Raw genomic sequence first — 27,500 nt, 5'->3', positions numbered from 1 at the left:
CGTTGCTAAAGCCTCTAAAGCGGGAGAAGGGACGCTAACGGAAGTAACTACTGTATTATAATTTGAACAGATTCTAGAACCTTATGTTGTAGGAGGTCCCCATTCAAGGTGGGCCAATTTGTAACAGTATAAATAGGCTTAAGTAAAATTTGTAAATGAAGAGTATATTGCCTCCAGATCCCCAAAGGGCCTAAAACATAGTGGGCTTGTTTTAACATCATGGGCGCAGAGAGGGTCAGCTGCTATTTCTTGACAGTGCCAGAGATGCAGAAGCCCTCAGCTTACCAAGTATCTTTAAGGAATTTAACTGGGGTGGCAGAGCCTTGTACTATGTACAGGGAAATGCCACCTCCCTTTTGAGCTCTATTGTGAATATCTGTATGTCCTCACCAAGTAGGTCCAGTGAATTTATTCAGAGGATGGTATCATCAGTGTAATGTTGTATCTGTGCTCCTGGACAAAGGTGGATGTGGTTAAGATCCAGCCTGCAAAGATTTTGTGCAACAGTAGTAGGGCTGCTAAAGTACCTGAGTCACTAGGTAAAGATATAATGTGTCCCTTTGAAGGAGAAAGCAAACTGTGGCTGTCGAAAAAGGCATGGAACAGAAGAACATATTGATAAAATCTCTGACTGCAAAGTATTAACCAGCTGCTGACTGGATGGAGCGCAGAACTGGCATTCTTGATCGCAGCTGTGCAATGAAAAGATGAGTACTTTGCAAACCATTAAATACTATACAACCTAAGGTCACTATGAAAAGTCCGTCACAAAGAGTATATGACTTTTACAGTTCTGTGACTGACTGCTCAAATATGAGAACAGAGCCAATCGAATTCTATTTCCACAGACGTTTTATTCATCAATCAAGGGGGAATGATGAGGTTTTCTACTATAGGTCACCTGACATTTTAATAAGCATTTGAATAGGGATGAAAGAACACTGCAGTTATCATACAGAGACCACAAATTGACCTCTGAAAACGGATCTCTTTTTGGCTTTTATGCAAAGTGAGAGTTGCAGAGTTCACATCTTGGTTATTCATGGCTAAGGTACATTCTGACTTTTCAGGACCCATGTCACATGGGTTGCTAATAAATATGAAGCTCTGCCCAAATAAGTTTTACCTTTAAAAGAGTAATTCTACCCAAGTTGCCTTATAAAAAGTAGTTAACTTAATTTTTATATTAAAAATTAGTTGAGCATTTTATGTGTGTCAAGTACTCTGCTAGTGCTTTCCGACAAATATTCTGAGAAGCATTATTCCCATTTTCCAAATGAGGAAACTGAAGCTCGAAGGGCCCGAATCACCTTCATAAAGCCATGAAGGCTATCAGTGGTAGCGATGGGATCTGAATCTAAGTCTTAGGACCAGCAGTCTATGGATCCTTCCACTAACTCATCACTGAGTTAAACTGGGGGGATTAATAAAACATTTTTAAAGAACTTAACCTCAAAAAATGTGAAATCTTTATATGAAAAAGATAGTAGAGTTAACTGATTATTTACTGAAAAGCTATGGGACATTACTGTTGTCATTTTCCCTAAGTCAAGATAACTAGAAGAGGAAGGAAAACACACCAGGAGGTATTTCTGTGATGAACAAAATGTCAGTCTTGGGTTTTACCATATACTGAAATCACAGCCAAGATGAGCCACGCGGTCCATTCTGGGAGGTACTTGATAAATACCAGGGCCATGAGGGCACTGATCATAATGAGATATGCCTGCTGGAGTCTCAGTGGACCTTTCCAGTGAATGGCAATCATTCCCACCACACCAAAATTCCAGATCAGGAGTGCAACTGTAATGTAGTCCATGGCGACATTATAGGTTTTAAACACTTCCCTGAAAAAAATTAAACAGATATCTAAAAAGATTTGCATACAATAAGTTTCATCAAAACATTTTTTAGAACTATGGTTCTAACATAGATATTCATTAGATATTCACATCCCAGCTTCACACTTTTACCATATCTTTCTTTAAATTAATGCACTTTTTTCCTCAAGTTGAGCTTATTTTAACAGAAAACTCTGTATCAGTCATATAAATGGGAAACCAGTATCACAGGCCACAGCTGTAAAAATAAGTACAAAAACTAAAAAAAAAAGGCCATATAACACCTAAAATGCTATTCTATACTTTGGGAAATGCTTGTTTGAAGTATCTGAAATTGGAAAAAATTAAACATGCAAAATAAATTTTAGAGCTTAGGACATAAGGTGTTATTTTCATAAAATTTAGTGCAGCCATTAAATATATATATGTTTTATACACATGCACACAAACATGGGATATAGGCATGATATATTGTTGCCTGAAAAAAAAATATGATCTCATTTACATGAAATAGTGTGTGAGAAGAGAGAGCAAGAGATCGATGTAGTAGTGCAGGACTTATCTTTAGATGATGGGAGTCTGGAATTTTTAAAACTTTTCTTCTTTTCTTTCTTTCTTTTTTTTTTTCCACAATGAATGAATGAATGAATTTTTATAATGAAGAAAATAGTATTTTAATTTTGGGAGGGGGAATTCCATCTTAAAATAAAGAGATACAAGTATAGAAGATGGGTAACTGAGGAGAAAGAAAGCACTCGTTTATTTAAGCGCAAACTTTGGTTTCTGGAGACTATCCAGAAAGGTGATCTTTCCATTTTGAAATTTCAAAATAAATGTTGAAATTTCTGGATGATGTAGCTATTTGTATTAAGCATTTCAGATAGCCCAGCACTCAAAACAAAAAACCCCCAAAACTCCAAACTATTGTTATCTTTAGCTAGGTAATACATGCCTAAAATGTAAAATTCCCAATATATACTGTGAAAAGTTTCCCCCCAAACCTTGTCTCTCTCTCCAAAGGAAAGCACTATTATTAACTTCATATGCATCCTTCCAGAGAGTGTCCATACATATCATAAATATACTTCTTTACCGGATACATATGATAGCATACACATTGTTCTAAACCAGGGTTTTTTCTCTTAATGATATTCCTGGAGAACTTTCCACATTAGTATACTAGAGTACCTCATTCTTTTCAATGGCTTTATTGTATGGATGTACCATAATTTATTTAACCAGTTTTCTACTGATGGATACTTAGACTGATTCCATTCTTTTGCTATCAGAAACAATGCTGCAATGATTATCCCTACAGATTACTAGGTTCAGGACATATTCATATAAAACTTTAATGGATATGCCGAACTGCTCTTAATCAAAGTTTTACACCAATGTGTGCATGTTTATTTTCCTGCAACCTTGCCAAATTAGAACATTTATTAAACTATTTAATCCTTGTTAACCTAATGTACAGCTTTAATTAGCATTAATTTTATAAGGAGGGTGTGCATATTTTCATATATTTAAAAGTAACTTGTCTTTCTCTTTCTGTTGACTAGTTTTTCATATCCTTCGCCCATTTTTTTTCTGTTAGGTTGTTGTTGATCTTATTGCCATGTAGAGGTTTATATATAAAGTAAATTAGCCTTTGTCTATAAAATGAGTTGAAAACACACTTAGCAGCTGGTCATTCATCTTCTGATTTTTTTCATGGTGTGGTTGGTTGGCTTGATTTTGGGGTTTTGTGTGAATGTGTGTGTGTGTATATATATATGTGTGTATATATTTATATATAAAACATTAGATTTAAGGAAGGACCTTTTAAGTTACATAATTAAATATATATATATATATATATATATACACACTTAAATTCCCCATCCCCCATGGTTTTCTCTAGTCCTTTTACGGTTTTACTTTCATATTTAAATTTTTAATCCATTGGAATTTATCCTGGTATAGATATAAAGAAGAAATTCAAAATTTTCCTCTGGATGACTACCCAATTATCTCAACACCAATTACTAAATAATCCATTTACAGCCTACTGTTTCTATACTACCTTTATCATAAATTAAATTCCTTTATATATTTGAGCATTTTTTTAAGTCCTTCTAATCTTTTCTACTGATTATCTGTTTATAGTGCAGGTGTCACTATTTTAATTATTATAGTTTTATAATTTTTTTTGTTTTGTTTTTTGTTTTAAGTTATTTATTTATTTTTGGTTGTGTTGGCTCTTCGTTGCTGCACATGGGCTTTCTCTAGTTGTGGCGAGCGGGGGCTACTCTTCGTTGCAGTGCATGGGCATTGTGGTGGCTTCTCTTGTTGCAGAGCACGGGCTCTAGGCGCATGGGCTTACTTGCTCCACGGCATGTGGGATCTTCCCGGACCAGGGCTCGAACCCATGTCCCCTGCATTAGCAGGCAGATTCTTAATCACTGTGCCACCAGGGAAGTCTCTAGTTTTATAATTTTGTATCAGGTAGGAGTAGTATCCCTCAGTTTTCTTCTTTTTTATGATTCTTGGGGGTACCTTCACTTATTTATTTTTTCAAATAAATTTTAAAATTATCTTGTCCAGATTAAAAATAAATCTTATTTGTATTTTTATTGGGCTTATATTAAAATTTAAAATAAACTTAAGAGAGAACTGACATCTTTATGACGATATTCTTTCTATGTAACCTGGTATAATTTTCCATTTGTTTAAGTCTTCTTTTTAAGCCCTGAAGAGGCATTTTAAAATTTCTTTATTTTATTTATTTATTTTTAGAATTTTGGCCACGCTGCATGGCTTGCAGGATCTCAGTTCCCTGACCAGGGATTGAATCTGGGCGACAGCAATGAAAGCACCAAATCCTAACCTTTAAACCACCAGGGAACTCCCTAAAATTTCTTAATAATATAACTTAAACAATTACTGTTTAATCCTAGATATTTTCTCTTTCTTGCTGCTCTCATAAATGGGACTTTTTTCTTTTATGTTTTCTAACTAGTTGTTTACATGATGGCTGTTGATTTATGTTAATTAATTTTGTATGCAGTTGCCTTACCAAATTTACTTAGTGATTCTAATTGTTTTTTTGGTTAATTCTGAGTAACCAAAGTAAGTAACCAAGTAAACAATCATTTTACCTCTAATTACTAATAATTTAACCTTCTCTTCCAAATTGTGTAGCTCTATTTCTTTGTCTTATTTAATTGTGTTCACTAGTCCCTCCAGAGCAATGATTGACAACAATAGTGATAAAGGAAATCCTCATCTTGTCCTAACAGTAACAGGTGTGCTTCTGAAGTTTTCCTGAGAGGATGATACCAATCGTTAGAATAAGATTCATATATTTAATCATGTTAGAGAACTAATCATCTGTTTTATTATGGAATTTGACCAAGGACAAGTGTCGAATTTTGTCAAATTCTTGTTAGCATGTACGAGATGATGACTTAGTAACATGGTGACTTGTATTGATATTTCCTAATAATAAACCAGTCTCCCATTCTGCAAACAAACTCCATTTGGTCATATGTATTATATCCTCAAAGGGTTGTTGCTGAATCCTGTTAGTGAATATTTAGTTATTCTTTTGGTATCAATAAATAGGACTGGTCCACAGTTTCCTTTTTCTTGATAATTCATAGGGTTTTGGTATCAGTGTTACCCTGCCTTCTTAAAAAGAATCTGGAAGCTTTTCTTCTTTTTCTATGTCCTGGAACAGTTAAAATAGCATTAGAGTTATCCGCTCCTTAAAGGTTTAATAGAATTTCCCTATGAAACCATTTGGGCCTGGTATTGTTGTTACTGGTGGAGGTGGGATGAGAACCTCTTCAACAACCTTCTGTATTTTTTCATTGCTCTACTTAGATTTTCTATCGCTTCAGTGGTCAGTTTTGGTAATTAGTTTTTCCTAGAAAATCATCCATTTCATAGAGATTCTTACATTTATTTCTTTTGTCTATGGTCATTCCCCCTGCTTCTACCAAAGAATTAACTCTTCAATTTATTTTTTAGTTTTATTGCTTCTTCCTAATTTAAGAGCTAGTACAGTGGTTTACGACCTGTATTCTGCCACTGGGGCTGACAGAAAGACAAGGCGGGCAAATCTCTGAGCCTCTATTCTCTTCAACAGAGCAGCTCCACTTTTTTCTATTTTATATGTGAAGTTCTCATGTAAGATTTCATTTGAGAGGCAAAAGGCTAACTGATGAAATAATATAAAAGTTTAAAAATCAATTCATGTTTATACACATGCTTGAAATGCTTTAACATTCTGATTCAAAGATTATTACTAGAAGTAAAGAATACAGTAAATTCTTTACTAAAAAGACTTAGAATTAACTGTAGTCTTGAGTTCTTTCAGTTCTACTTATTATAAACAAGGATCAACAAAAGAATATCCCTATCAATAATATTAACTAGTTGTATATATACCAAGTATGGCCTATACATGGAAACAATTATAATTTAAGAATAATTCATCAACAAAGTACATTTCTTTAAGTGACAAGTTATAGAGCCCAAATAAAGTTAATTTCTGAAAAACAGACCAAATATTTCACTACTTACCCCAAGTAAATGAATGAGAAAAAGAACAGCAACAATAGGGATGAAATAATAAGCCAGGCATGGATGACCTAGAAAAGAGTTTCAGTATAATTAACAGATCCCATAACCCTAAAAAAAATCCAAATTTATTACTTCAAAAATTGTATACTACTTCTGTATGTGTTATTATTTTCAAAGGGCAAAACACAAGCAGCTTTGGGATCAGTGAATACCTATAACAGAACTCTTTGGTGCTGAACTACTCATAATATAAATAGAAATTTCACCAAAATACATGTAGACCTTTGTTCCTTTAGAAATAGGTAAAATTTTAAAAAGAAAAGAATACATTAAAAAAACCAAATTATTGAAGACAACCTACGGGACTTCCCTGGTGGCGCAGTGGTTAAGAATCCGCCTACCAATGCAGGGGACACAGGTTCGAGCCCTGGTCTGGGAAGATCCCACATGCCGTGGAGCAACTAAGCCCCTGCACCACAACTACTGAGCCTGCGTTCTAGGGCCCGTGAGTCACAACTACTGAGCCCGCGTGCTACAACTACCAAAGCCCGTGCACCTTGAACTCATGGTCTGCAACAAGAGAAGCCACCACAATAAGATGCCAGCGCACAGCAATGAAGAATAGCCCCCGCTCGCCACAACTAGAGAAAGCCCGCAAGCAGTAATGAAGACCCAACGCAGCCAAAATAAATAAATAAATAAATAAATAAAATTTTAAGGGTTATTGTGTTAAAAAAAAAAAAAACAAAACAAAGACAAAGACAACCTACGGAATGGGAGAAAATATTTGCAAATGATATGACTGACAAGGGGTTAATATCCAAAATATATGAACAAACCAAAAAACTCAATGTCAAAAAACAAACAACCCAATCAAAAAATGGGCAGAAGGCCTAAAGAGACATTTTTCCAAAGAATACATACACATGGACAACAGGCACATGAAAAGATGCTCCATATTGTTAATTATTAGAGAAATGCAAATCAAAACGAGTTATCACCTCATACTTGTCAGAATAGCTATCATCAAAATGACCACAAATAACAAGTATTGGTGAGGATGTGGAGAAAAGGGAACTTTTGTACCCTGTTGGTGGGAATGTAAATTTGTGCAGTCACTGTGGAAACCAGTATGGAGGTTCCTCAAAAAACTAAAAATAAAACTACCATATATTCCAGCAATTCCACTCCTGGGTATGTATCCAAGAAAAACAAAAGCACTAATTTGAAAAGATACATGCACCCCTATGTTCATAGCAGCACTATTTACAACAGGCAAGATATGGAAACAACTCAAATGTCCATCAACAGAAGAACGGATAAATAAGATGTGTACACACACACAAACATACACATACACACACACACACACACACACACAGGAATATTATTCAGCCTTATAAAAGAATAAAATTCTTCCATTTGCAGCAATGTGGATGGACCTAGAGAGTATTAGGCTTAGTGAAATAAGTCAGACAGAGAAAGACAAATACTGTATGATACCACTTATATGTGGAATCTAAAAAGTAATACAAATAAATGTACATGTAAAACAGAAACAGATGCACAGATATAGAAAACAGACTAGTGGTTACCAAAGGGGAATGGGAAGTGAGGGGTACAAATTAGAGGTATGACAATGTTCACTGCAGCACTATTTACAATAGCCAGGACATGGAAGCAACCTAAATGTCCATCAACAGACGAATGGATAAAGAAGATGTGGTACATACATACAATGGAATATTACTCAGCCATAAAAAAGAACAAAATAATGCCACTTGCAGCAACATGGATGGACTTAGAGATTGTCATACTGAGTGAAGTCAGACACAGAAAGACAAATATCATATGATATTGCTTATATGTGGAATCTAAAAATAAGAGTACAAATGAACTTATTTACAAAACAGATGTAGACTCATAGATGTAGAAAACAAACTTATGGTTACCAGGGGATAAGGGTGGGGAGGGATAAACTGGGAGAGTGGAATGGACATATACACACTACTATATATAAGATAGATAACTAATAAGAACCTGCTGTATAGCACAGGGGACTCTACTCAATAGTCTGTAATGGCCCATATGGGAAAGAATCTGGAAAAAAAAAGAGTGGATATATATAGACATATAACTGATTCACTTTGCTGAACTCCTGAAACCAACACAACATTGTAAATCAACTATACTCCAATAAAAATAAAAAAACAAAAACAGAAACAAATAAGGGGTATGGGATTAGGAGGTACAAACCACTATGTATAAAATAGATAAGCAACAAGAATGTATTTTATAGCACATGGAATTATAGCCATTATCTTGTAATAACTTTTTTTTTTTTTTTTCTGTATGCGGGCTTCTCACTGTTGTGGCCTCTCCCGTTGCAGAGCACAAGCTCCGGACGCGCAGGCTCAGCGGCCATGGCTCACGAGCCCAGCCGCTCCGCCGCATGTGGGATCTTCCTGGACCGGGGCACAAACCCGTGTCCCCTGCATCGGCAGGCAGACTCTCAACCACTGTGCCACCAGGGAAGCCCTGTAATAACTTTTAATGGAGTATAATCTGTAAAAATAACGAATCACTATGCTGTATACCTGAAACCAATATAATACTGTAAATTAACTATACTTTGATTAAAAAAAATTATCAACAGAGTCAACAGTTAACATTTAAACTTTAAAGCAGCAATATTTTCAATGGAGGAATTTTGATGTATTTCTTATATAAACAATAAATTAATTGATAAATAATTGATAATAAATTGATAAAATAATTGATAAATCAAATTCAATAAAATTGAAAATCAGATATTCAGTTAAGTGACCTATGTACACATATTTTAACTGTACAGAGAAAACAGGTCGTCTAAATTACTAACCATTTGATAAAAGAATATTCTGAGGTTTCAATAAGTATTATTGAATCTGAGGTTTCAATAAGTATTGCTATGCTATGTTTATTTAACTTGGTTCATTAATAAGTTAATACTTATATGTCAGTCCATTAATATTATGCAGAATTCATATAGAACTATATAAATATTAGTCATTATTACTCATGTACAGCTTATTAATATGAGAGATAGAAACAGAACCTGATTTTTAATTAATTAAATAATTAATTTCTTTGGCCACGCCATGTGGCATGCGGGATCTGAGTTCCCCGACGAGGGGTTGAACCCGTGCCCCCTGCAGTGGAAGCGTGGAGTCTTAACCACTAGACCACCAGGGAAGTCCCCACAACTTGATTTTTATAATCTATTACACAAGATAAAAAAAATTATGGTAATTTTATGTAATGAGTATATTGGGGAAAATACTATACAAGCCAAAGAGTCTGGGGTTTTAAAAAATAGAATGCAGAAGCATGATAAATTGTCAGGTAAGTTTTAACCAAAAGTGAAATTATTTTGAGGTAGATACACCCATATGCTTTATGCTTTCAATGAACTTTACTGTTTAATGACAGGAGTTACTTAATCAACAACTTTCCCAAACATATCTCTTAATCAGAAAAGACCAAATCAAAGCTTAAAGAAAAAGGAGAAAAGAAAAGCTCCAAATCAAGAATATTATTTTGTCTTCTTTTTTAAAAAAAACTCCCCCACACGCCTCCCAGATCCAGTTGTTCCAATTATCTCACTCTAAGCTATCAAAATCTAGTTGTGGGCTTCCCTGGTGGCGCAGTGGTTGAGAGTCCACCTGCCGATGCAGGGGACACGGGTTCGTGCCCTGGTCCAGGAAGATCCCACATGCCGCAGAGCGGCTAGGCCCATAAGCCATGGCCGCTGAGCCAGCATGTCCGGAGCCTGTGCTCCGCAACGAGAGAGGCCACGACAGTGAGAGGCCCACATAACGCAAAAAAAAAAAAAAAATCTAGTTGTTACTAATGTTAACATTAGAATCTATGTTAATTTTGTCTTGTGGTTCCATTTTGATCACTCAAGATGACCTGTGATTGTTAATTCTTTTGAAGAAAAAATTTCTTAAAAATTTTCTCTTTCTTTAAAACAATTTTATAAAATGTTACAATTTGGGAAAAGGTCAAAAGAGTGGCTTTACATCACTAAAGCTGGTATTCCTTTGACATTTAAATATTCTAAATTGACTATCCGAATACAACAAATTTAATATCTGGTGTTCCTCCATAAAAACCTCCCCTAACACTTTTTTAAAATTTTATTTATTTATTCATTTATTTAATTTTTGGCTGCATTGGGTCTTCACTGCTGCATGCGGGCTTTCTCTAGTTGCAGTGAGCGGGGTCTACTCTTTGTTGCGGGGCGCAGGCTTCTCACTGTGGTGGCTTCTCTTGTTGCAGAGTACAGGTTCTAGGCACGCAGGCTTCAGTAGTTGTGGCACACGGGCTTCAGTAGTTGTGGCTTGTGGGCTCTAGAGCACAGGCCCAGTAGTTGTGGTGCACGGGCTTAGTTGCTCTGCGGCATGTGGGATCTTCCCGGACCAGGGCTCGAACCGGTGTCCCCTGCATTGGCAGGCGGATTCTTAACCACTGCGCCACCAGGGAAGCCCCTCCCCTAACATTTTATTCTAAAACTTTTCAAACACACAGTGAACCACTGCCCAGATACCACCAAAATTCTACCATTCACATTTTGCTGTACTTGCTTTGCAACACATCTATCCATCTCTCCACCCATTAGCCCATTTTAATACATATCAAAGTAAACTGAAGACACCTGTACATTTCCCTCTAAGTACTTCAACTTTAGCAAAATATTCTAAAGGGAGTCCTTACTCTAGTTCATCTGCAAAAAAAAAAATAATAAGCAGAAATGAATCTTCCCACCTGCATCCCAGCCCATCACAAGTCTTAGCTTTAGAAATAATCCAAGTTGTAAAACTAAAAAGTATATAAAATATTACAAAACAGAAAAACTTTAAAGAGTGGGAGATGTACACTGGTATTCCATACTGAGCTCCAAATTAAGGGTTAGACTAAATATTATGTACAAGAAATCCTCCACTTTCTTAAGAAATGCTTTTTACCTTGTTTTATGGGGGAAAGGGCAAGGGAACATGGGAATGTTTTTTATTTAAAAAAAACAGCATTTTTCTGAATACAAAGTAACATATGCTTATAACATATAGAAAATATAGAAACACTAAAAGAAAAAACAATTCCCACTGACCAATGAGAACCAAAGTTCACATTAACATTTCCTTTCAGAAATGTTTTCTGTCTGCATATGCAAAGACCTTTTAAAAAGATTAGAATCAGGTAATAGAAAATTTTACATTCTGCTTTTTAAATTAATTTTTTATTAAAGACAAATTCTCATCCCACCAAATATTTTTTTAAAATATGATTTTTAAATAACTAAATAATAGTCTACTTACATGCATGAACCCACAATTTAACTTTTCCCTTATGCATGGAATTTGTGGGGTTTTCCTTCTTTTTCCAATTATATTTTATGCTAGGAGTAATATCTAGTATGCAAATATTTTCCAGTATTTTTAACTCTTTGGGATAAATCATGAAAGCAAAATACAGAACCAAAGTGTACAAACATTTTCTCATTACTGACTATTGATACATACTGGCTTAGTGACTCCACAAAAAAGGCCTGATTAACCTTCACCAAGTCAATAAGTTAAATATGTTAATTTGTTATTTTAATATATATATTTTTTGCTAGTGAGAAAACACACATACACCTCTCTCTCCCTCTCTCTTCCTCTCCCTCTCCTGGCCATCTATATTTCCTTCATAATTTCTCTGCTTGGATTTTTTAAATTTCTTATTAGGATGTTCATAATTTTAATTATTTGTAACTGCTCTTCATATGGTAAAAATATTAGCACTCTGCCTGTAATAATGGTTGTAAATTGTCTTCTTATTTAGGTTAATCACTAATGTTATGATTTTCTGAATTATTACCTAAATTCAAAGCCTCTTCTGATGATGACTAAATAACACCTTCCCTTTTTCTAGAACATCAGGTGGTAAAACAGGCCTTTCTCATATTGCTACAATCCCTAGTTCAGCTTTCCTGTGCTAAAGGCTCTGAAAGAAAAGAGCCCCTGCTTCAGTACAGAACAGCAAGGATCTCCTCTAAACACTGAACTATCTAGGCCAGAAATCATGTGACTTTAGTAAGCTATACAGTTTCATCTATAACAAATGATATATAATAATTAACTGCCTTTTCCATTTCTTCCTTTTTGAGGTTTGTTTGGTCTTTTAGCTTCTTGTGCTTCTCAAAGACATTGCACAATCAACCAATGACACACAAATCCTCAGGGCTTATTTCCAAGCAGGTCCTGGCAAGTTTCTGAATTTCTGACTCAAAAGCTCCTTTTATTTTTATACTAGGAGTCAAAATCAACAACTTGTTTCTATAGAATTGGCTGTGTTTGCTAAGACTTGAATATTAAAAAGCAAAAGAAAACAACACAAAAATGAATGGGTGAACGTGGAAATCCAGCTAAGTATAAACCTTTTAGATTGTCTAATATGAAGCATTAACTAAAATATGCACAAAACTGACCAAAAATACATCAGGATAAGTTCTAGTTCTACTTACCGAATACAACTACAAAACCTGGATCGAATGCGTGCAGCTGCCAGTAGGCTGGGGAGTCAGAAGTACCAGGAAGCCAGCGATGAGTTTACCAACCACTCTTTCCCTCCAGTACTACCCTCCTCCACCTGAACTCAACACAACCCAAGTGGACATTAGCAAGACTATGAGCTCCAGGAGAAGCCCTCTAAGTTCCTGCTAGCAAAGCAGAAAGAGGTCTCCTAACACCAAAGAAGAATGCAAAACCCCAGGTGACTCCCAATAACATGTGAGGAACAAAAGTAGCATATAATCCAGATACAAGTCACAAAGAAAGTCCAATAAAGCAGAGAAATGGAACTGGCAGGTAAACACTTATATGTAAACAAATATATATAGTGGAAAAAAAAAGATAAAGTAATTGAGACATGAGCATATTTAAGCAGGGAGAGGAGTATGCTTCTCAACATGGGTTTACATCATTTGCTCTTTGGCTCTCTGAGTGTTGATGACTACCTGTCGCCATCACACACATCTTTTGTCTTCAATCTCTAGATTCTGATGTCAGACTGCAAATGGTCATCACCTAGGTTAATACTTCCACCCACTCAACAAACAAGGTTAAACTCTGTATAATTTTAGAGTTTGTGAACACTGAAAAAGTATTCCATCTTATTAATAATCAACTAAATGCAAATTAAGACATTTTTGCTTTGCTTATGAGGGTTAGCACATATTTTTTTTTAAAAAATTAAACGCTGGTGAAGGTGGGGTAAGACAGCCTCTTTCACTACCAGTGTTAAGTACAAATTGATACTATCATCTTGAAAACAAAATTCTGCATAGCAAGACAGTTAAAAATATGCAGATAATTTGCTCCAGAAATTCTGTGTCTAGGATTTTACCCTAAGGAAATAATTTGAAAAACGGAAAAGTTCTATGCATAAAGACATTCATTGCTTTTTTGAAGAGTGAAAATCTGGAAACAACTTAAATGTCCAAATTAGGGAAAGTGAATTACAATACACTCATTGAGTCAAATATTATGTAACCATTAGACATATTTGCTAAGAATTTATAATATGGAAAAATGCTTATGCCAAAGTAAAAGTTAAAAAAGGACACATACTGATTATGCTTTTGATTTTAACCATGTTAAAGAATACACAGAAGTAAATACTAAAAAGAGAGTAGAATTCAATATTTGAAAAGTTAATATTTCTTTTATTTGAGAATGAGCCTAAAGGTTCATGACCTGTAATAATCTGTCCTTTTTCTGAGGCATGAATCTGAAACACGTGCCAGGTAGCTGAAATTCACAAGCAAGTCACTTAGGTAGAGAGTGAGGTAGGGGACCAGAGGCTGGGCGGGCTGGGCCTGTGTCTCTCCTGCACAACCTCCCCTGCCTTTGTTTCCCAAGTAAAGAATCTGTGTTCCTGCAGAAGAGAGAGAGGGAATGGACACCTACGAATTTAGAACCAGGAATTCGGCCAGTCATCAATGAGTTTAACAACAGCAGCTGAAGGTGGCTTTGCTGTTCTGTACTCAAGTTGAGAATGTGAATTTTTGTAGTTATAAGTTATTTTATGGAGACAATTATATGCTACAGTGCTATCTGTCAATGAGGGAATTAACAAAGGTTCAGGATATATCCTTCTGGAATGTCCGAAGTATACAGCAAATCAAAACGTTAAAACCATTTAGAGTGTGATATTATATGAAAACATTTGTTTTTCATTTATGCCTTTTTGTATTTTTTAAATGTTCCACAAATGAGGGGGGAAACTAAAAATTAACTTAGTTCTAGAATATAAGACCTTTTTCTTTACTAGACCAAGTAAGGTGACAACAAAACCCAACCATGAAAAGAAGATGGTGGAAAGCAAAGCTCTGTGTCTCACGCTCACCTTATAGCACCTGTATTTATATAGAACCACCAGGAGAATAGTCATGATGACAATGACGCTGATCATGATAGCAGCATTCAGAATTGAGTGCAGGGCTCTCTGCCCCACAGTCTCGGTGTCTTCTGTGAATGGCGTATAGATTCTAAAATAAAATAAAACACAAAAGCCCCAGGTAAGTGTTAATGGAGATTCCAAACTACATGCTCTCCAACACCAGTTTTGTTTCCTTGATTCAACTAATATAAGTCACTTTTTTCCATCTCATCAATCTAACCAAGAGTTTTTAACCTAATAAAAATAGCTATATGCTAAAATAAGTCCTTCAAAATAAAAGGAGATAGGTAAAATATGGAGGTGGACCTATGTGAGCCAGACACTGGCTCCATCTAGTGGATGATTTATACCGAAATAATTACCTCATCAAATGTTCTTTCTCCACAGCTTATTAGTGATTTGTTAAAGTACCAGATTCTGATAACCAATGAGAACCTACTACACAGCACAGAGAACTCTATACTCAGTGCTCTGTGGTGACCTAAATGGGAAGGAAATCCGAAAAAGAGGGGATATATGTATATGTATAGCTGATTCACTTTGCTGTACAGCAGAAACCAACACAACATTGTAAAGCAACTATACTCCGAAAACATTAAAAAAAAAAAAAAAAAGTACCAGATTCTGCCATAAACTACCTAGGCTACAAGTGGTTGTCAGAGGAAGGTAAAATGGCTGATAATTATCCTTCATCTGTACGGTGACTGCAACTGAAGCTGTCTGGAGATAATGTCACATATCCAGCTTGCCCTTGCTTCTCATTCACATAAAAACACTTTTATCCCAGGTACCAATGTTCCCAGTAGAAGACTTTATTTCTGCATCCCCTACAGTTATGTGTGGCCATGAGAATAAGTAATGGCCAATGAGTTATAGGCAGATGTGTTGTGTGGAACTTCTAAGGGAGGAGTTAGTTCTGCTGAGAGTCACGTCTCATGTCCTTTTCTCCCCCACTCCTTCCTGCTGTCTGAATGAAGGCTGGGGCTCCAGCACCGATATTGGACCCCGAAATAACCTAGAGGGTAGAAGCCAAAAAAGAAGGGACAAAGGAGCTTCAGTCCTTGATGAAGAGAAGCCACTACACAATCTGAACTACTACCTCTGCACTACTCTGTGGGAGACAGAGAAAATATGTGCATCATTCAAACCAGACGTTTTGATTTTCTTTCTTTTGGCCGCACCACACGGCTTGCAGGATCTTAGTTCCCCAACCAGGGATCGAAGCCGGGCCCCGGCAGTTCCCTAACCACAGGGAATTCCCTGTTTTGATTTTCTATAATGGGCTCAGCAAACTTTCTGTAAAAAACTAGAGAGTAAATATTTTAAGCTTTGTGTGTCATATGGTCTCTGTTGCAACCACTCAACTCTGCCACTGTAGTATGAAAGCAGCCATAGACAATATATAAACGAATGGACATGGCAGCGTTCCAATAAAACTTCATTTACAAAAGGAGGTGGCAGGCAGATCTGGCCTGTGGGGCATAGCTTGCTAACCCCTGTTCTTTAATATGCAGCCAAACCTAACTCTAACTTACAGAGATAATATTCCCCAACCTCTTTTGGTTGTTTCCAATCCCTGTCCTTCACTCACTGTCTTACCCTTTCTCCCAAAAGGTTAAAAGCTTGGCTTTCAGAACCCCACAGAGTTTTCCAGACACTCGCCAATTTCAAAATTCATTTAAAACTTTTTGAGCCCCACAAAAGTCCTAGAGACAGAACTAGGTGACATCTGAATCAAAGCATTTTTCTTGGAGACAAAGGGTCGACACCAACGGCACCAGAGAAATCTACATGACAGTTCCACAAACACTTAGTGCCAGCCTGCACTGCTTCTTCATCCTTTCATTGAACAACTTTTTTTTTTTGCTGAGCATTTATTACATACCTCACCCTGGAAATAGTTTCCTCACAGGCCTCATAGTACAGAAAGAAACCAAGCATTAAATAATGAAAATAAATAAATACTTGCATATCGTAACAAGTGAAAAAAGAACAGGTTGCTATGAGAAAGGATACCAGGAAGGACCTAATTCTGTTAGGAGGATCAGGGAAGTTATCTTTTAGGATTCAACATTTAAGCCAAGATGAGAAGGATGATAGGAATTAATCCACCAAAGTTAGAAAAGGAAAAGAACATTCCAGGGAGAAGAACAATGGGCCCCGTGGCCCTGAGGTGGTAAATTCACTACTCAACTGCTCAATTCCAAATAAGTTCAACCCTATCTAGGGACACCACATGAAAAATATAATTCTGCAGCTTTCATTTTCTCTACTCAAAGCATCATCTGCTTTTGGCCATCAGAGAGGATGGACTCCCTAGCCTTCATGTCCCTTCAGTGCAGAGGCCTTCAAGGTGGTGATGACACGCTATGAAGGACAGTACGCTGGCCTTGAGCATAATGATACACAATACTCATACGTACAGCTGCCCATCCTTCCGGGTATAAAAGCTGACTGATTTGATGGTGGCCACGACCACCACCATACAGAGAGTCACGGGGACAAAGAGCATGATCACATGTTTGGCGCCATATTTCAACGTCAGCTCCTCATCTTCCTCTTCCTCTTGTTCCACCACCTGCTGTGAGTTACCGGGGGCTCGGCCATTGGATAACGACTCAGAGTTGCCATGCCTCCGCCTCTCGCTGCCGTGCTCATGCCGCTCTCTACTGTCATTCTAAAAGCACAAGAGAGACTTGTTCAGTAAATTAGACTCCCAGTAGAATCAAGGTGCTCTGTATCAAAAACAGAAAATTTAATGATTAGACCCGAGATTATCAACAGGCCCCTTATTACATGAGTTCCAAAAACCTGAGGCAAGAAAGAATCAATTTACAAGAAGTATGCAGTTTAAAAGCCAAGATTATTTACCACTGTCCACTGAAGGAACCCAGGTCCTCCCTTTCACCTGGCTCATGGCTTACCTCATTCTCACCTTCCATTCTCAACCTAATACAATTGTACTCATCCTTTGAGGTCTGACTTAAAAACAACACCTGCATGAAGCCTTCTTTACTTGCTGTAGCTGCAAGCAGAGTACGCTCACCTTTTTCAAAATCATGAAGTGCTTTCTACCTGTGGTTTCATATCAGTTATACAAGGAACTATCTCACCTTCATTATTTTTTTAAATATATATATTTATTTATTTACTTTTGGCTGCATTGGGTCTTTGTTGCTGCACGCAAGCTTTCTCTAGTTGCAGTGAGTGGGGGCTACTCTTCGTTGCGGTGTGTGGGCTTCTCATGGCGGTGGCATCTCTTGTTGCAGAGCACGGGCTCTAGGTGCGCGGGTTTCAGTAGTTGTGGCATGCGGGCTCAGCAGCGGTGACTCGCGGTCTCTGGAGTGCAGGCTAAGTAGCTGCGGTGCATGGGTTTAGTTGCTTAGTCGCTCCGCGGCATGTGGGGTCTTCCCGAACCAGGGCTCAAACCCATGTCCCCTGCATTGGCAGGCAGATTTTTAACCACTGCACCACCAGGGAAGTCCCTCACCTTCATTATTAATAAGACTTAAAAATCCTTGAAGTGATTTATGAGGGATCTCTCGGTATTATTTCTTACCATCTACAGTTATCTCAAAAAATATTCAATTAAAAAAAAACCTTTACAGAGAGAAACTACGACTTAATTCTGATGCCCTCCCACCCTGTCCCCACCCCATTCCCATCTTGCCCTGTATAGAGGAAGAGAACAATAAATATGTGATGAATAAAGGAATGGAAGTAGAACTTCCTTAGATTCTACTTTCCTCTTAACCTAACCACCACTTTGTTACTTATAAATCCTTATCCTGGGTTTATCCTTTCCTGTTCTTCAAGTTCAGTTTCCTTTTTGGTATTACTGTATCTAAAACTCACTTTTTGTAAAGGGTAGGATGAATCCCAAGAGCACTAACAATAACAGCAAAATAAAAATAATAAGACAAAAGGAGAAAAATAACAGAGAAGTAAATAAAACAGGAGATGGAAGTAGACTGATAGTCACTGTTGCTGATAAGATAAAATCAGCTCGGTTAAGACAGGGTTCTCTGAGGAAGCTCATGTGAGAACATGCCACTCTTGTACCTCATTTTTGACTAGAGTTTAACCAAGTATCACTACAGAGGAATACTATTATTCAATAAAAATACATAACATGCTTAATAATAGCTTAAAATTATTACAAGGTACTACGGATTGTGATATGTCCTTTTTTTTTTTTTTTTTGGCTGCACTGCACGGCTTGCAGGATCTTAGTTCCCCAACCAGGGACTGAACCCGTGCCCTTGGCTGTGAGAGTGCAGAGTCTCAACCACCAGGCCACCAGGGGAGCCCTGAGGTGAGTTTTACATTTAATTCTCACAGCCACCTCATCATCACAACTTTACAGGCAAGGCTAGTAAGTGTTACAGAAATGGTTTGAACCTAGGTGTAACAGACTGCAGAAATCAAGTTTTTAACGCCCTCTCAATTTGCCATTCACAAGACAACATGCAAGCTCTGCACACTCAATGTGGGCTTTCTCTTTCCTTTGACTTTCAATTTATTCATTCCACAAGTAATCGGAATTCTATATTCCAGGTATTCTGCTGTGGCAATACTGAAATTAAAAAGATCTAGGTGCTGTCCTTAAGTAGCTCATGAGATAGTTTTAACATAGGAGAAATGTTATACTAGAGATGTGAACAAAGTGCTACAGGACTGATTAATTTTGTATGATCAAGAAAGGCAACATATGGTGGGAATGTAAATTGGTACAGCCACTATGGAAAACAGTCTGGAGGTTCCTTGAAAAACTAAAAATAGAGTTGCCATATGATCCAGCAATCCCACTCCTGGGCATATATCCAGACAAAACTCTAATTTGAAAAGATACATGCACCCCAATGTTCACAGCAGCACTGTTTACTAACCAAGATACGGATGCAACCTAAATGTCCATCAACAAATGAATGGATAAAGAAGATGTGGCATATACATACATGCAACACACACACACACACACACACACACACACACACACACACACAATGGAATATTACTCAGCCATAAAAAAGAATGAAATAATGCCATTTGCAGCAACATGGATGGACCTAGAGATTATCATACAAAGTGAAGTAAATCAGAAAGAGAAAGACAAGTATCATATGATCTCACTTATATGCAGAATCTAAAATATGATACAAATGAACATATTTACAAAACAGAAACAAACCCACAGACATAGAAAACAAACTTATGGTTACCAAAGGAGAAAGGGGGTAGAGGAGAGATAAATTAGGAGTTTGGGATTAGTAGATACAAACTACTATAAATAAAACAGATAAACAACAAAGTCCTACTGTATAGCACAGGGAACTATATTCAATACCCTGTAACAAACCACAATGGAAAATAATCTGAAAAAGAAAAAATATATATATATGTATAACAATCACTTTGCTATACACCTGAAACTAACACAACATTGTAAATCAACTATATGTCAATAAAAAATTAAGAATAAAATAAAATAAAAAAGAAACACAACATAAAAGATATAATTCTTGAGCAGAAAGTGAATGGGCTCCTGGCAGAGACAACATGTAGAGTGGCACAGGCCTATGTAGAAAATCAGTGAGTACTCCTGAGGGGGCTGGAGGACAGGGTGGTCAGGGCTGATGGCAGGAAAGGAAGGTTAGGAACAGGTTGTAAAGAACCTTGTTTGCCATGCCAGGGACTTCAACCTTTGTCCTGTAGGAAACAGAAAGTCATAAAAATTGTTAAGGTTGAGGAAGTGACACATCAGATTATGTTTCATTTTCAAGAAACTTGACTGAGTGACGATGGAAAATAGGACAGGTATGAGAAGAATATTTCAGAAGTGGAATTGACAGGGCTTTGTGGCAAATTACATGTGAATGGTCAGGAAGGAGTCAAGGATGACTCTGGAGGTTTAGGCATAAGGGACTAGGAAGGTGGTGATGGCATTGATAGATATAGGGAACACAAGAAGATGAGCAGGCTAGAGGAGAGGAGAGAGATTTTAGTTAGGGAGATAGGTGAATCTGAAGCACCTACAACCAGGCAGGAAAGTCCAAAGGCAGTTAATAAGAATTTCAAGCTCAGAAGAGAGTTGGGGGAAGTCATTAGTTTCCATTGCTATGCAAGTGGATGAAATCTCAGGGAGAAAGTATAGATGGACATATTGGTCATTAATGTACTACAACAGTTGTGGAAGGAAAAATACAGAGTGGGATGACGACCAACGAGAGAAGCAGCAGGTTATTCATAAATCATAATGGACTGGGGATTGAATGGAAACTGAGAAATTAGAGGCAATCATTCCTTGAAGCAAAACAAAAACAAAAAAAGTGACAACAGAAGGGATTCAAATTTGAAAAAGTTATTTTAGAGACTTAAGCATACTTGTCAGGTCAAAGTATAGAATTAGGATTAGAGTAAAAGGGTGATGATACAAGACAGACGATAATTAATGAAACAGGGTAAGGGATAAATGGCGGAGAAGAGAAGGAGAGAGAAAAGTTGGCCTTACAAAGGCACTGGTGCCCTCTGCCTCCGTCTGACCTAATGGAGAAAACATTTATGAAGACTCAAGCCCTATGAGGAGCGGAAAGGAAACTACTGCAAAGCACAAAAGATAGAAATATGTATACCACTCACCAAGAAAGATAATTTTTGCCGAACACAAGTCACTAAAGTTCAGTAGGAAGGAAATGGTTATGAGGAAGGTGGGATCTGGAAAACACGGGTATAGTGTGATTGATAGCTGAGGAGCAGGAGGGTTGAGGGAATTCATACTTCTATTTTCTTAGAAGGAGGTGACTACGTCATACGCTAAGAATGTTATGTTTGTGACTAATATTCAGCAATACAATTACGACCAACTTGATGAGCTGATTAATGTTCAATACAAACTAAAATGCAAGTAATATCAGCTCCCTTTATAGAGTATTTACAAAGCATTTATATAATTTAGTATTATATAATTGATATAAAGTACTTATATAATTTACAAAGCACTCTCACGTCATCTTATTTATTCTTTTCATATATTGGGAGGTTTTGGCAGATGAACACTAAAGCAACTGGTCCAAAATCTCACAGCCAGAAAACAGCAGAGGCAGGAATCAAATCCAAGTCTCTTGCTTCAAAACCTGAGTTCTTGCTATGGCACCACAGCTGTCCTACCAGGCTACGTGAGCTGTAACTGGGTGAGCCTAGCATGAAAGCGGCAATCATAAAATGCCTGTTTATGGTACTCTACTGGATGTTCCGGTTTATGACGAACATTAGCGAGTCCCACCCTGTCCTGCCCCTGGAGCTGATACGGGGATACTAGAGCACTGTTTCTCTCTCTCTCTCTCTCACATACACACACACACCCCTTCATCTTTATAGTAATACTTCAGATACTGTTTTAAAAACTAACCATATTATTGTCTTTTAAAGTATAATTTATTTATTTGAACAGGTAAAACATACATACGGTTCTAAAGCCAGGAAGTATACAGTAAGAAACCTCCCACTTAACTATCTACTTAGTTTCCTAATCCCCCAGGTTACCACTGTCACTGTTCTCGGCAAATCTTTTTAAAGTTTCCTTATGCATATACAAGCAAATACAAATATATATTCTCATTCCCCTTGTCCACACAAATGGTAGCACAATAAATGCACTGTCCTGTACTTTGCTTTCTTTTTTGAACTATGTATCTTAGAGAGTTTTTTACACATCAGTAAAGAATATCCTTATTCTCTAAAAAAAATTTTTTTTTAGCCAGCTGTATAGTTAGTATATGAATATATCATAATTTAATAGGCCAATCCTCTAATGATGGACATTAAACTTGTTTCCAACTTTTTGCCGTTCCAAACACTGCTGCAATGAATGCCCCCTGTAAGTTACTTCACGTGTATGGGGGCATATTTGCAGGATAAATTCCCTGAAGTAAAAGTAAAAGTACGCGGTCAAAGTATACACACATTTGAAATCCTGATTTATACTGCCAAATAGCCCTCTTTATGGGTTGTACCAGTTTAAAGTCTAAGTAATGCAGGAGAGTGCCTGTTTCAACAAGCCCTTGTCAACACAGTAAGCTATGAGAGGCCTGAATTTATACCAGTTTGATAGGTATTAAAATATGGGATCTCAGTGTAATTTTAACTTTTACATCTCTTATTATTAGAAAAGATGAGTTTTTTTTTTTGTTTTTTTTTTTTTTGCGGTATGCGGGCCTCTCACTGTTGTGGCTTCTCCCGCTGCAGAGCACAGGCTCAGCGGCCATGGCTCACGGGCCCAGCCGCTCCACAACATGTGGGATCCTCCCGGAACGGGGCACGAACCCGTGTCCCCTGCATCGGCAGGTGGACTCTCAACCACTGCGCCACCAGGGAAGCCCTGAGTATTTTTTTTAATGAACTAAGTATTCATATCCTTTGTCATCTTTCTATTTGGCTTATGGTACTTTGTTTTAATTAAAACTTATTAATTTAAAAAAGTGAATGTACAAGGATATAGCAGTCAACAAGACTGCCCTCATGAAATGATTTCAAGCAGGGGAAAACAGATAATAAACAAGATAATTACAGATTGGAACAGTACTATAATTGGGTGATGTGATAAATACATAGAATGGGACTACTTTCAAGTAATGTGACCAGAGAATATCTTTCTGAGGAAGTGACATTTGAGCTGAGACCTGAAGGATGAAAAGATGTGACAGGGCTTTGGTACTGTAAAGGATTAACTCAGCAGGTCAGGGGTGTCCAAACCCTGCACACACCAAAGAAAGATCTGGTCTGCTTCCTAGGAGATAACCTCTAAGCCCTTGGAATAGGCTGCCTGTTAAGAGTGTTTCTGTTTACATGAGGCCTTGGGTCACATTATTAACAATGTGATCCATGGTGGGAATTTTGGGCTACATGGTATCTGCTTGACCTTAGGAGGGGCTACAGAACTATGTTCAGACATGTCTACATGACCAACCCCCAATAAAACTCCTGGACACCAAGGCTCAAGTATGCTTCCCTGGTGAGCAATACTCCGTGCATGTTGTCTCACACTGTTCCTGGGAGAATTAAACACTGTTCGCATGACTCCATTGGGAGAGGACAACTGGAAGCTTGGGCCTGGTGTCTCCTGGATCCTTGCCCTTTGTGCCTTTTTCTGTAGCTAACTTTAATCTTTGCCTTTTCACTGTAATAAATTGTAACAGTGAGTATAACGGCTTTTCTGAGATCTGTGGGTCCTTCTACTACCTGATCACTGAACCTGAGCATGGTCTTGAGGAACCCCAAATATATGTGTACACTGAAAACTATAAAATATTGCTAAGAGAAATTAAAGATCAAAAGAAAAAATAGACAAATAGGACTACATCAAACTTTAAAATTTCTGTGCATCAAAGAAACAAACAGTAAAAAGGCAACCACAGAATGGAAGAAAATGTTTGCAAATTACATACCTGATAATAGGTTAATATCCAGAACATATAAAGAACTCCTAAAATTTAACAACAAAGAAACAAATAATCTGATTTTAAAATGGCAAAAGACTTGAATAGACATTTCTCCAAAGAATATATACAAACGGCCAACAAGCATAAGAAAAGATGCTCAATATCACTATTCATCAGAGAAATTCAAATGAAAACTAAAATGAGATATCTTATATGCATTAGGATGGCTACTACCAAAAAAACAGAAAATAACAAGTATTAGCAAGGGTGCAGAGAAATTGAAGCCCTGTTGGTGGGAATGTAAAATGGTACAGCCGCTATAGGAAACAGTACGCAGGTTCCTCAAAAAAATTAAAAACAGAATTGTCATATGATTCAGCAACCCTGCTTCTAGTTACATATCCAAAAGAATTAAAAGTAGTATCTCAAAGAGATATTTGTGCACCCATGATCACTGCAGCATTATTCACAAGAGCCAGGAGACAGAAGAAACTCAAATGTCTATCAATAGATAAAGGAAATGTGATACATATGTACAATGGAAAGAGAAAGAAATCGGGCTTAAAAGAGAAAGAAATCGGGCTTCCCTGGTGGCGCAGTGGTTGAGAGTCCGCCTGCCGATGCAGGGGACACGGGTTCGTGCCCTGGTCCGGGAAGATCCCACATGCCGCGGAGCGGCTGGGCCCGTGAGCCATGGCTGCTGAGCCTGCGCGTCCGGAGCCTGTGCTCCACAACGGGAGAGTCCACAACAGTGAGAGGCCCGCGTACCGCAAAAAAAAAAAAAAAAAAAGAAAAAAAAAGAAAAGAGAAGGAAATCGTGTCACTTGCTGAAACATGGATGAATCTTGAGGACATTATACTGTGAAATAAGCAAATCACAAAAAGACAAATACTGCATGATTCCACTTATATGAAGTATCTAAAGTAGTCCAACTCAAATAAAAGTATAACTGTGGTTGCTAGGGGCTGTGGGGATGGGGAAATAGGGAGTTGTTCAATAGGTGCAGAGTATCAGTTTTGCAAGTTGAAAAAGTTCTAGAAATCTACTGTGCCAGAATGTGCATATAGTTAACACTACTGAACTGTACACTTAAAAATGGTTAAGATGCTAAAGTTTAAAACTTATGTCATGTCATTTATCACAATTAAAATAAATTTTTTAAAGACCTAAATTTTTGATAAACGTAGAGCTATACTGTGTATTCATGGATTGAAAGACTCAATATTGTTAACGTGTCAATTCTACCAACGCCACCCCCTCACCCCTCTACCGAGTGATCTGAAGGTTCAATGCAACCTCAATTGGCTTTTCTGTAGAAATGTTTATTAAGTTAATATGTAAAAAAAGGACCTAGGATATCCAAAACAATGAAAGTTGGAGAACTAATGCCACAAGACTTCTTATACAGTTATGGTTATCAAAAAATGTAATATTGGCACAAATAACAAAACAGAGAGCCCAGAAACAGCCTGACACATATGCACAGCTGATTTTTCCCAAAGGTGCAAAGGCAATTCAGTGGAGAAAGGATAGTCTTTTTCAACAAATGACGCTGAAACAACTGGATATCCAAATGGAGAAAATTGAACTGTGATCCATACCTCACACCATATACAAAAAATTATACTTACAATACAGACCTAAATGTAAAACCTAGAACTACAGTTTCCAGAAGAAAGTAATGTAAGAAAAAACTTTTGAGAACTTGAGTTAAGCAAGATTTCTCAGGTATGACATAAAGAAAAAGAAGATCCACAAAAGGAAAAGTAGATAAAAGGGACTTTATCAATATTTGAACTGATCTATCTCTGCGCTTTAAAAAACACTGTTAAGAAAATAAAAAGACAAGCCATAGACTGGGAGAAAATGTTTGCAAATCATATATATCATAGAGGACTTGTATCTGGAATATATAAAGAACTCTCAAAACTCAATAAAACAACCCCCTCCAAAAAAACAAGAAAGAAAAAGAAAACAAACAACCCAATTTAAAAATTGAGTAAGAGATTTGAACAGATACTTCACCAAAGATATTAGGATGACAAGCACAGGAAGAGATACTTAACATAATTATTCAGAGAAATGCAAACTAAAACCACAATGATATTAGTACCCACCCACTAGAATGTCTGAGAAACTGAAAAGACTGACTGTACCAAGGGCTGATGAGGATGTGGAGGAACTGGAACTCTCATATGCTGCTGGTGCAAAATTATACAACCAATTTGGAAAACTGTTTGACAGTATCTTAAAAAACTACATATAAACCTTCTACGCTGGGTCATGTTCTACTCTTAGGTATTTACTCAAAATAAATGAAAGAATTATGTCTATTCAAAGATCTGTACACAAACATCCACAACAGCCTTATTTGTAATAACCCAAAACCAGAAACAATGCAAATACCCATGAACAAGTGAAGGGATAAAAAAAACAAAACAAACAAAAAAACCTGTGGTACATCTATATAATGGAATACAACACAGCAATAAAAAGGAACTACTGCCACATGCTATAAGACTGATGAATCTTGACTAGAAGGAGTTATACTCAATGAAAAAGCCTCTCAAAAGAGTATGTACTGTATGATTTCATTTATATAAAATTCTACAAAATGAATACTAGAATACAGTGACAAAAATCTGATCAGTGGTTCCCTGGGAATAGACAGCAGTTGTGGGGGGACAGGAGGGAGAGATTACAAGAGAGCATGAGGAAACTTTTAGGTGCAATGGTTATGTTCATTATTGTGACTGTGGTGGTGGTTTCCAGGGTACAAATGTATGTCAAAACTGATCAAAGTGTATACTTTAAATACATGCAGTTCACTGTGTGACAATTATACTTCAATAAAGCTGTTTTATAAAAAGTGTTTTTCTAGGGACTTCCCTGGTGTTCCAGTGGGTAGGACTCCTTGCTCCCAGTGCAGGGGAGCCTGGGTTTGATCCCCGGTTGAGGAACTGGATCCTGCATGCATGCTGAAACTAAGAGTCTGCATGCCGCAACTAAGAAGTCCTCATGCTGCAACTAGGAGTCCTCATGCCACAACTAGGAGTCCACATGCCACAACTAAGAAGAAGTCCACATGCTGCAACTAAAAGTCCACACATCACAACTAAGGATCCTGCATGCTGCAGCTAGGACCCAGTGCAGCCAAAAAAAAAA

The 27,500-nt window shown here is 37.2% G+C and overlaps 1 protein-coding gene across 2 annotated transcripts in view; it reads right to left on the bottom strand.

The window, feature by feature from the left end:
• PSEN1 (presenilin 1) overlaps positions 1–27,500 on the bottom strand; it is a 78,649-nt gene that overhangs the window by 28,422 nt on the left and 22,727 nt on the right. For both annotated transcript variants that reach the window (XM_027111700.1, XM_027111701.1), the window contains exons 4-7: positions 17,321–17,574; positions 14,844–14,985; positions 6,411–6,478; positions 1,627–1,847 (exon numbers count right to left, since the gene is read on the bottom strand). In XM_027111700.1, coding sequence (XP_026967501.1) covers positions 1,627–1,847; positions 6,411–6,478; positions 14,844–14,985; positions 17,321–17,574 — 685 coding nt within the window. The remainder of the gene's footprint in view (positions 1–1,626; positions 1,848–6,410; positions 6,479–14,843; positions 14,986–17,320; positions 17,575–27,500) is intronic.

The sequence above is a fragment of the Aethalodelphis obliquidens genome, unplaced genomic scaffold, assembly GCF_003676395.1.
Source record: "Aethalodelphis obliquidens isolate GAN/ISIS:26980383/991018 unplaced genomic scaffold, ASM367639v1 scaffold10, whole genome shotgun sequence".
Lineage (NCBI taxonomy): Eukaryota > Metazoa > Chordata > Mammalia > Artiodactyla > Delphinidae > Aethalodelphis > Aethalodelphis obliquidens.
Note: the sequence above shows the minus strand (reverse complement) of the source record. Positions and strands in the feature narration are given on the sequence as shown.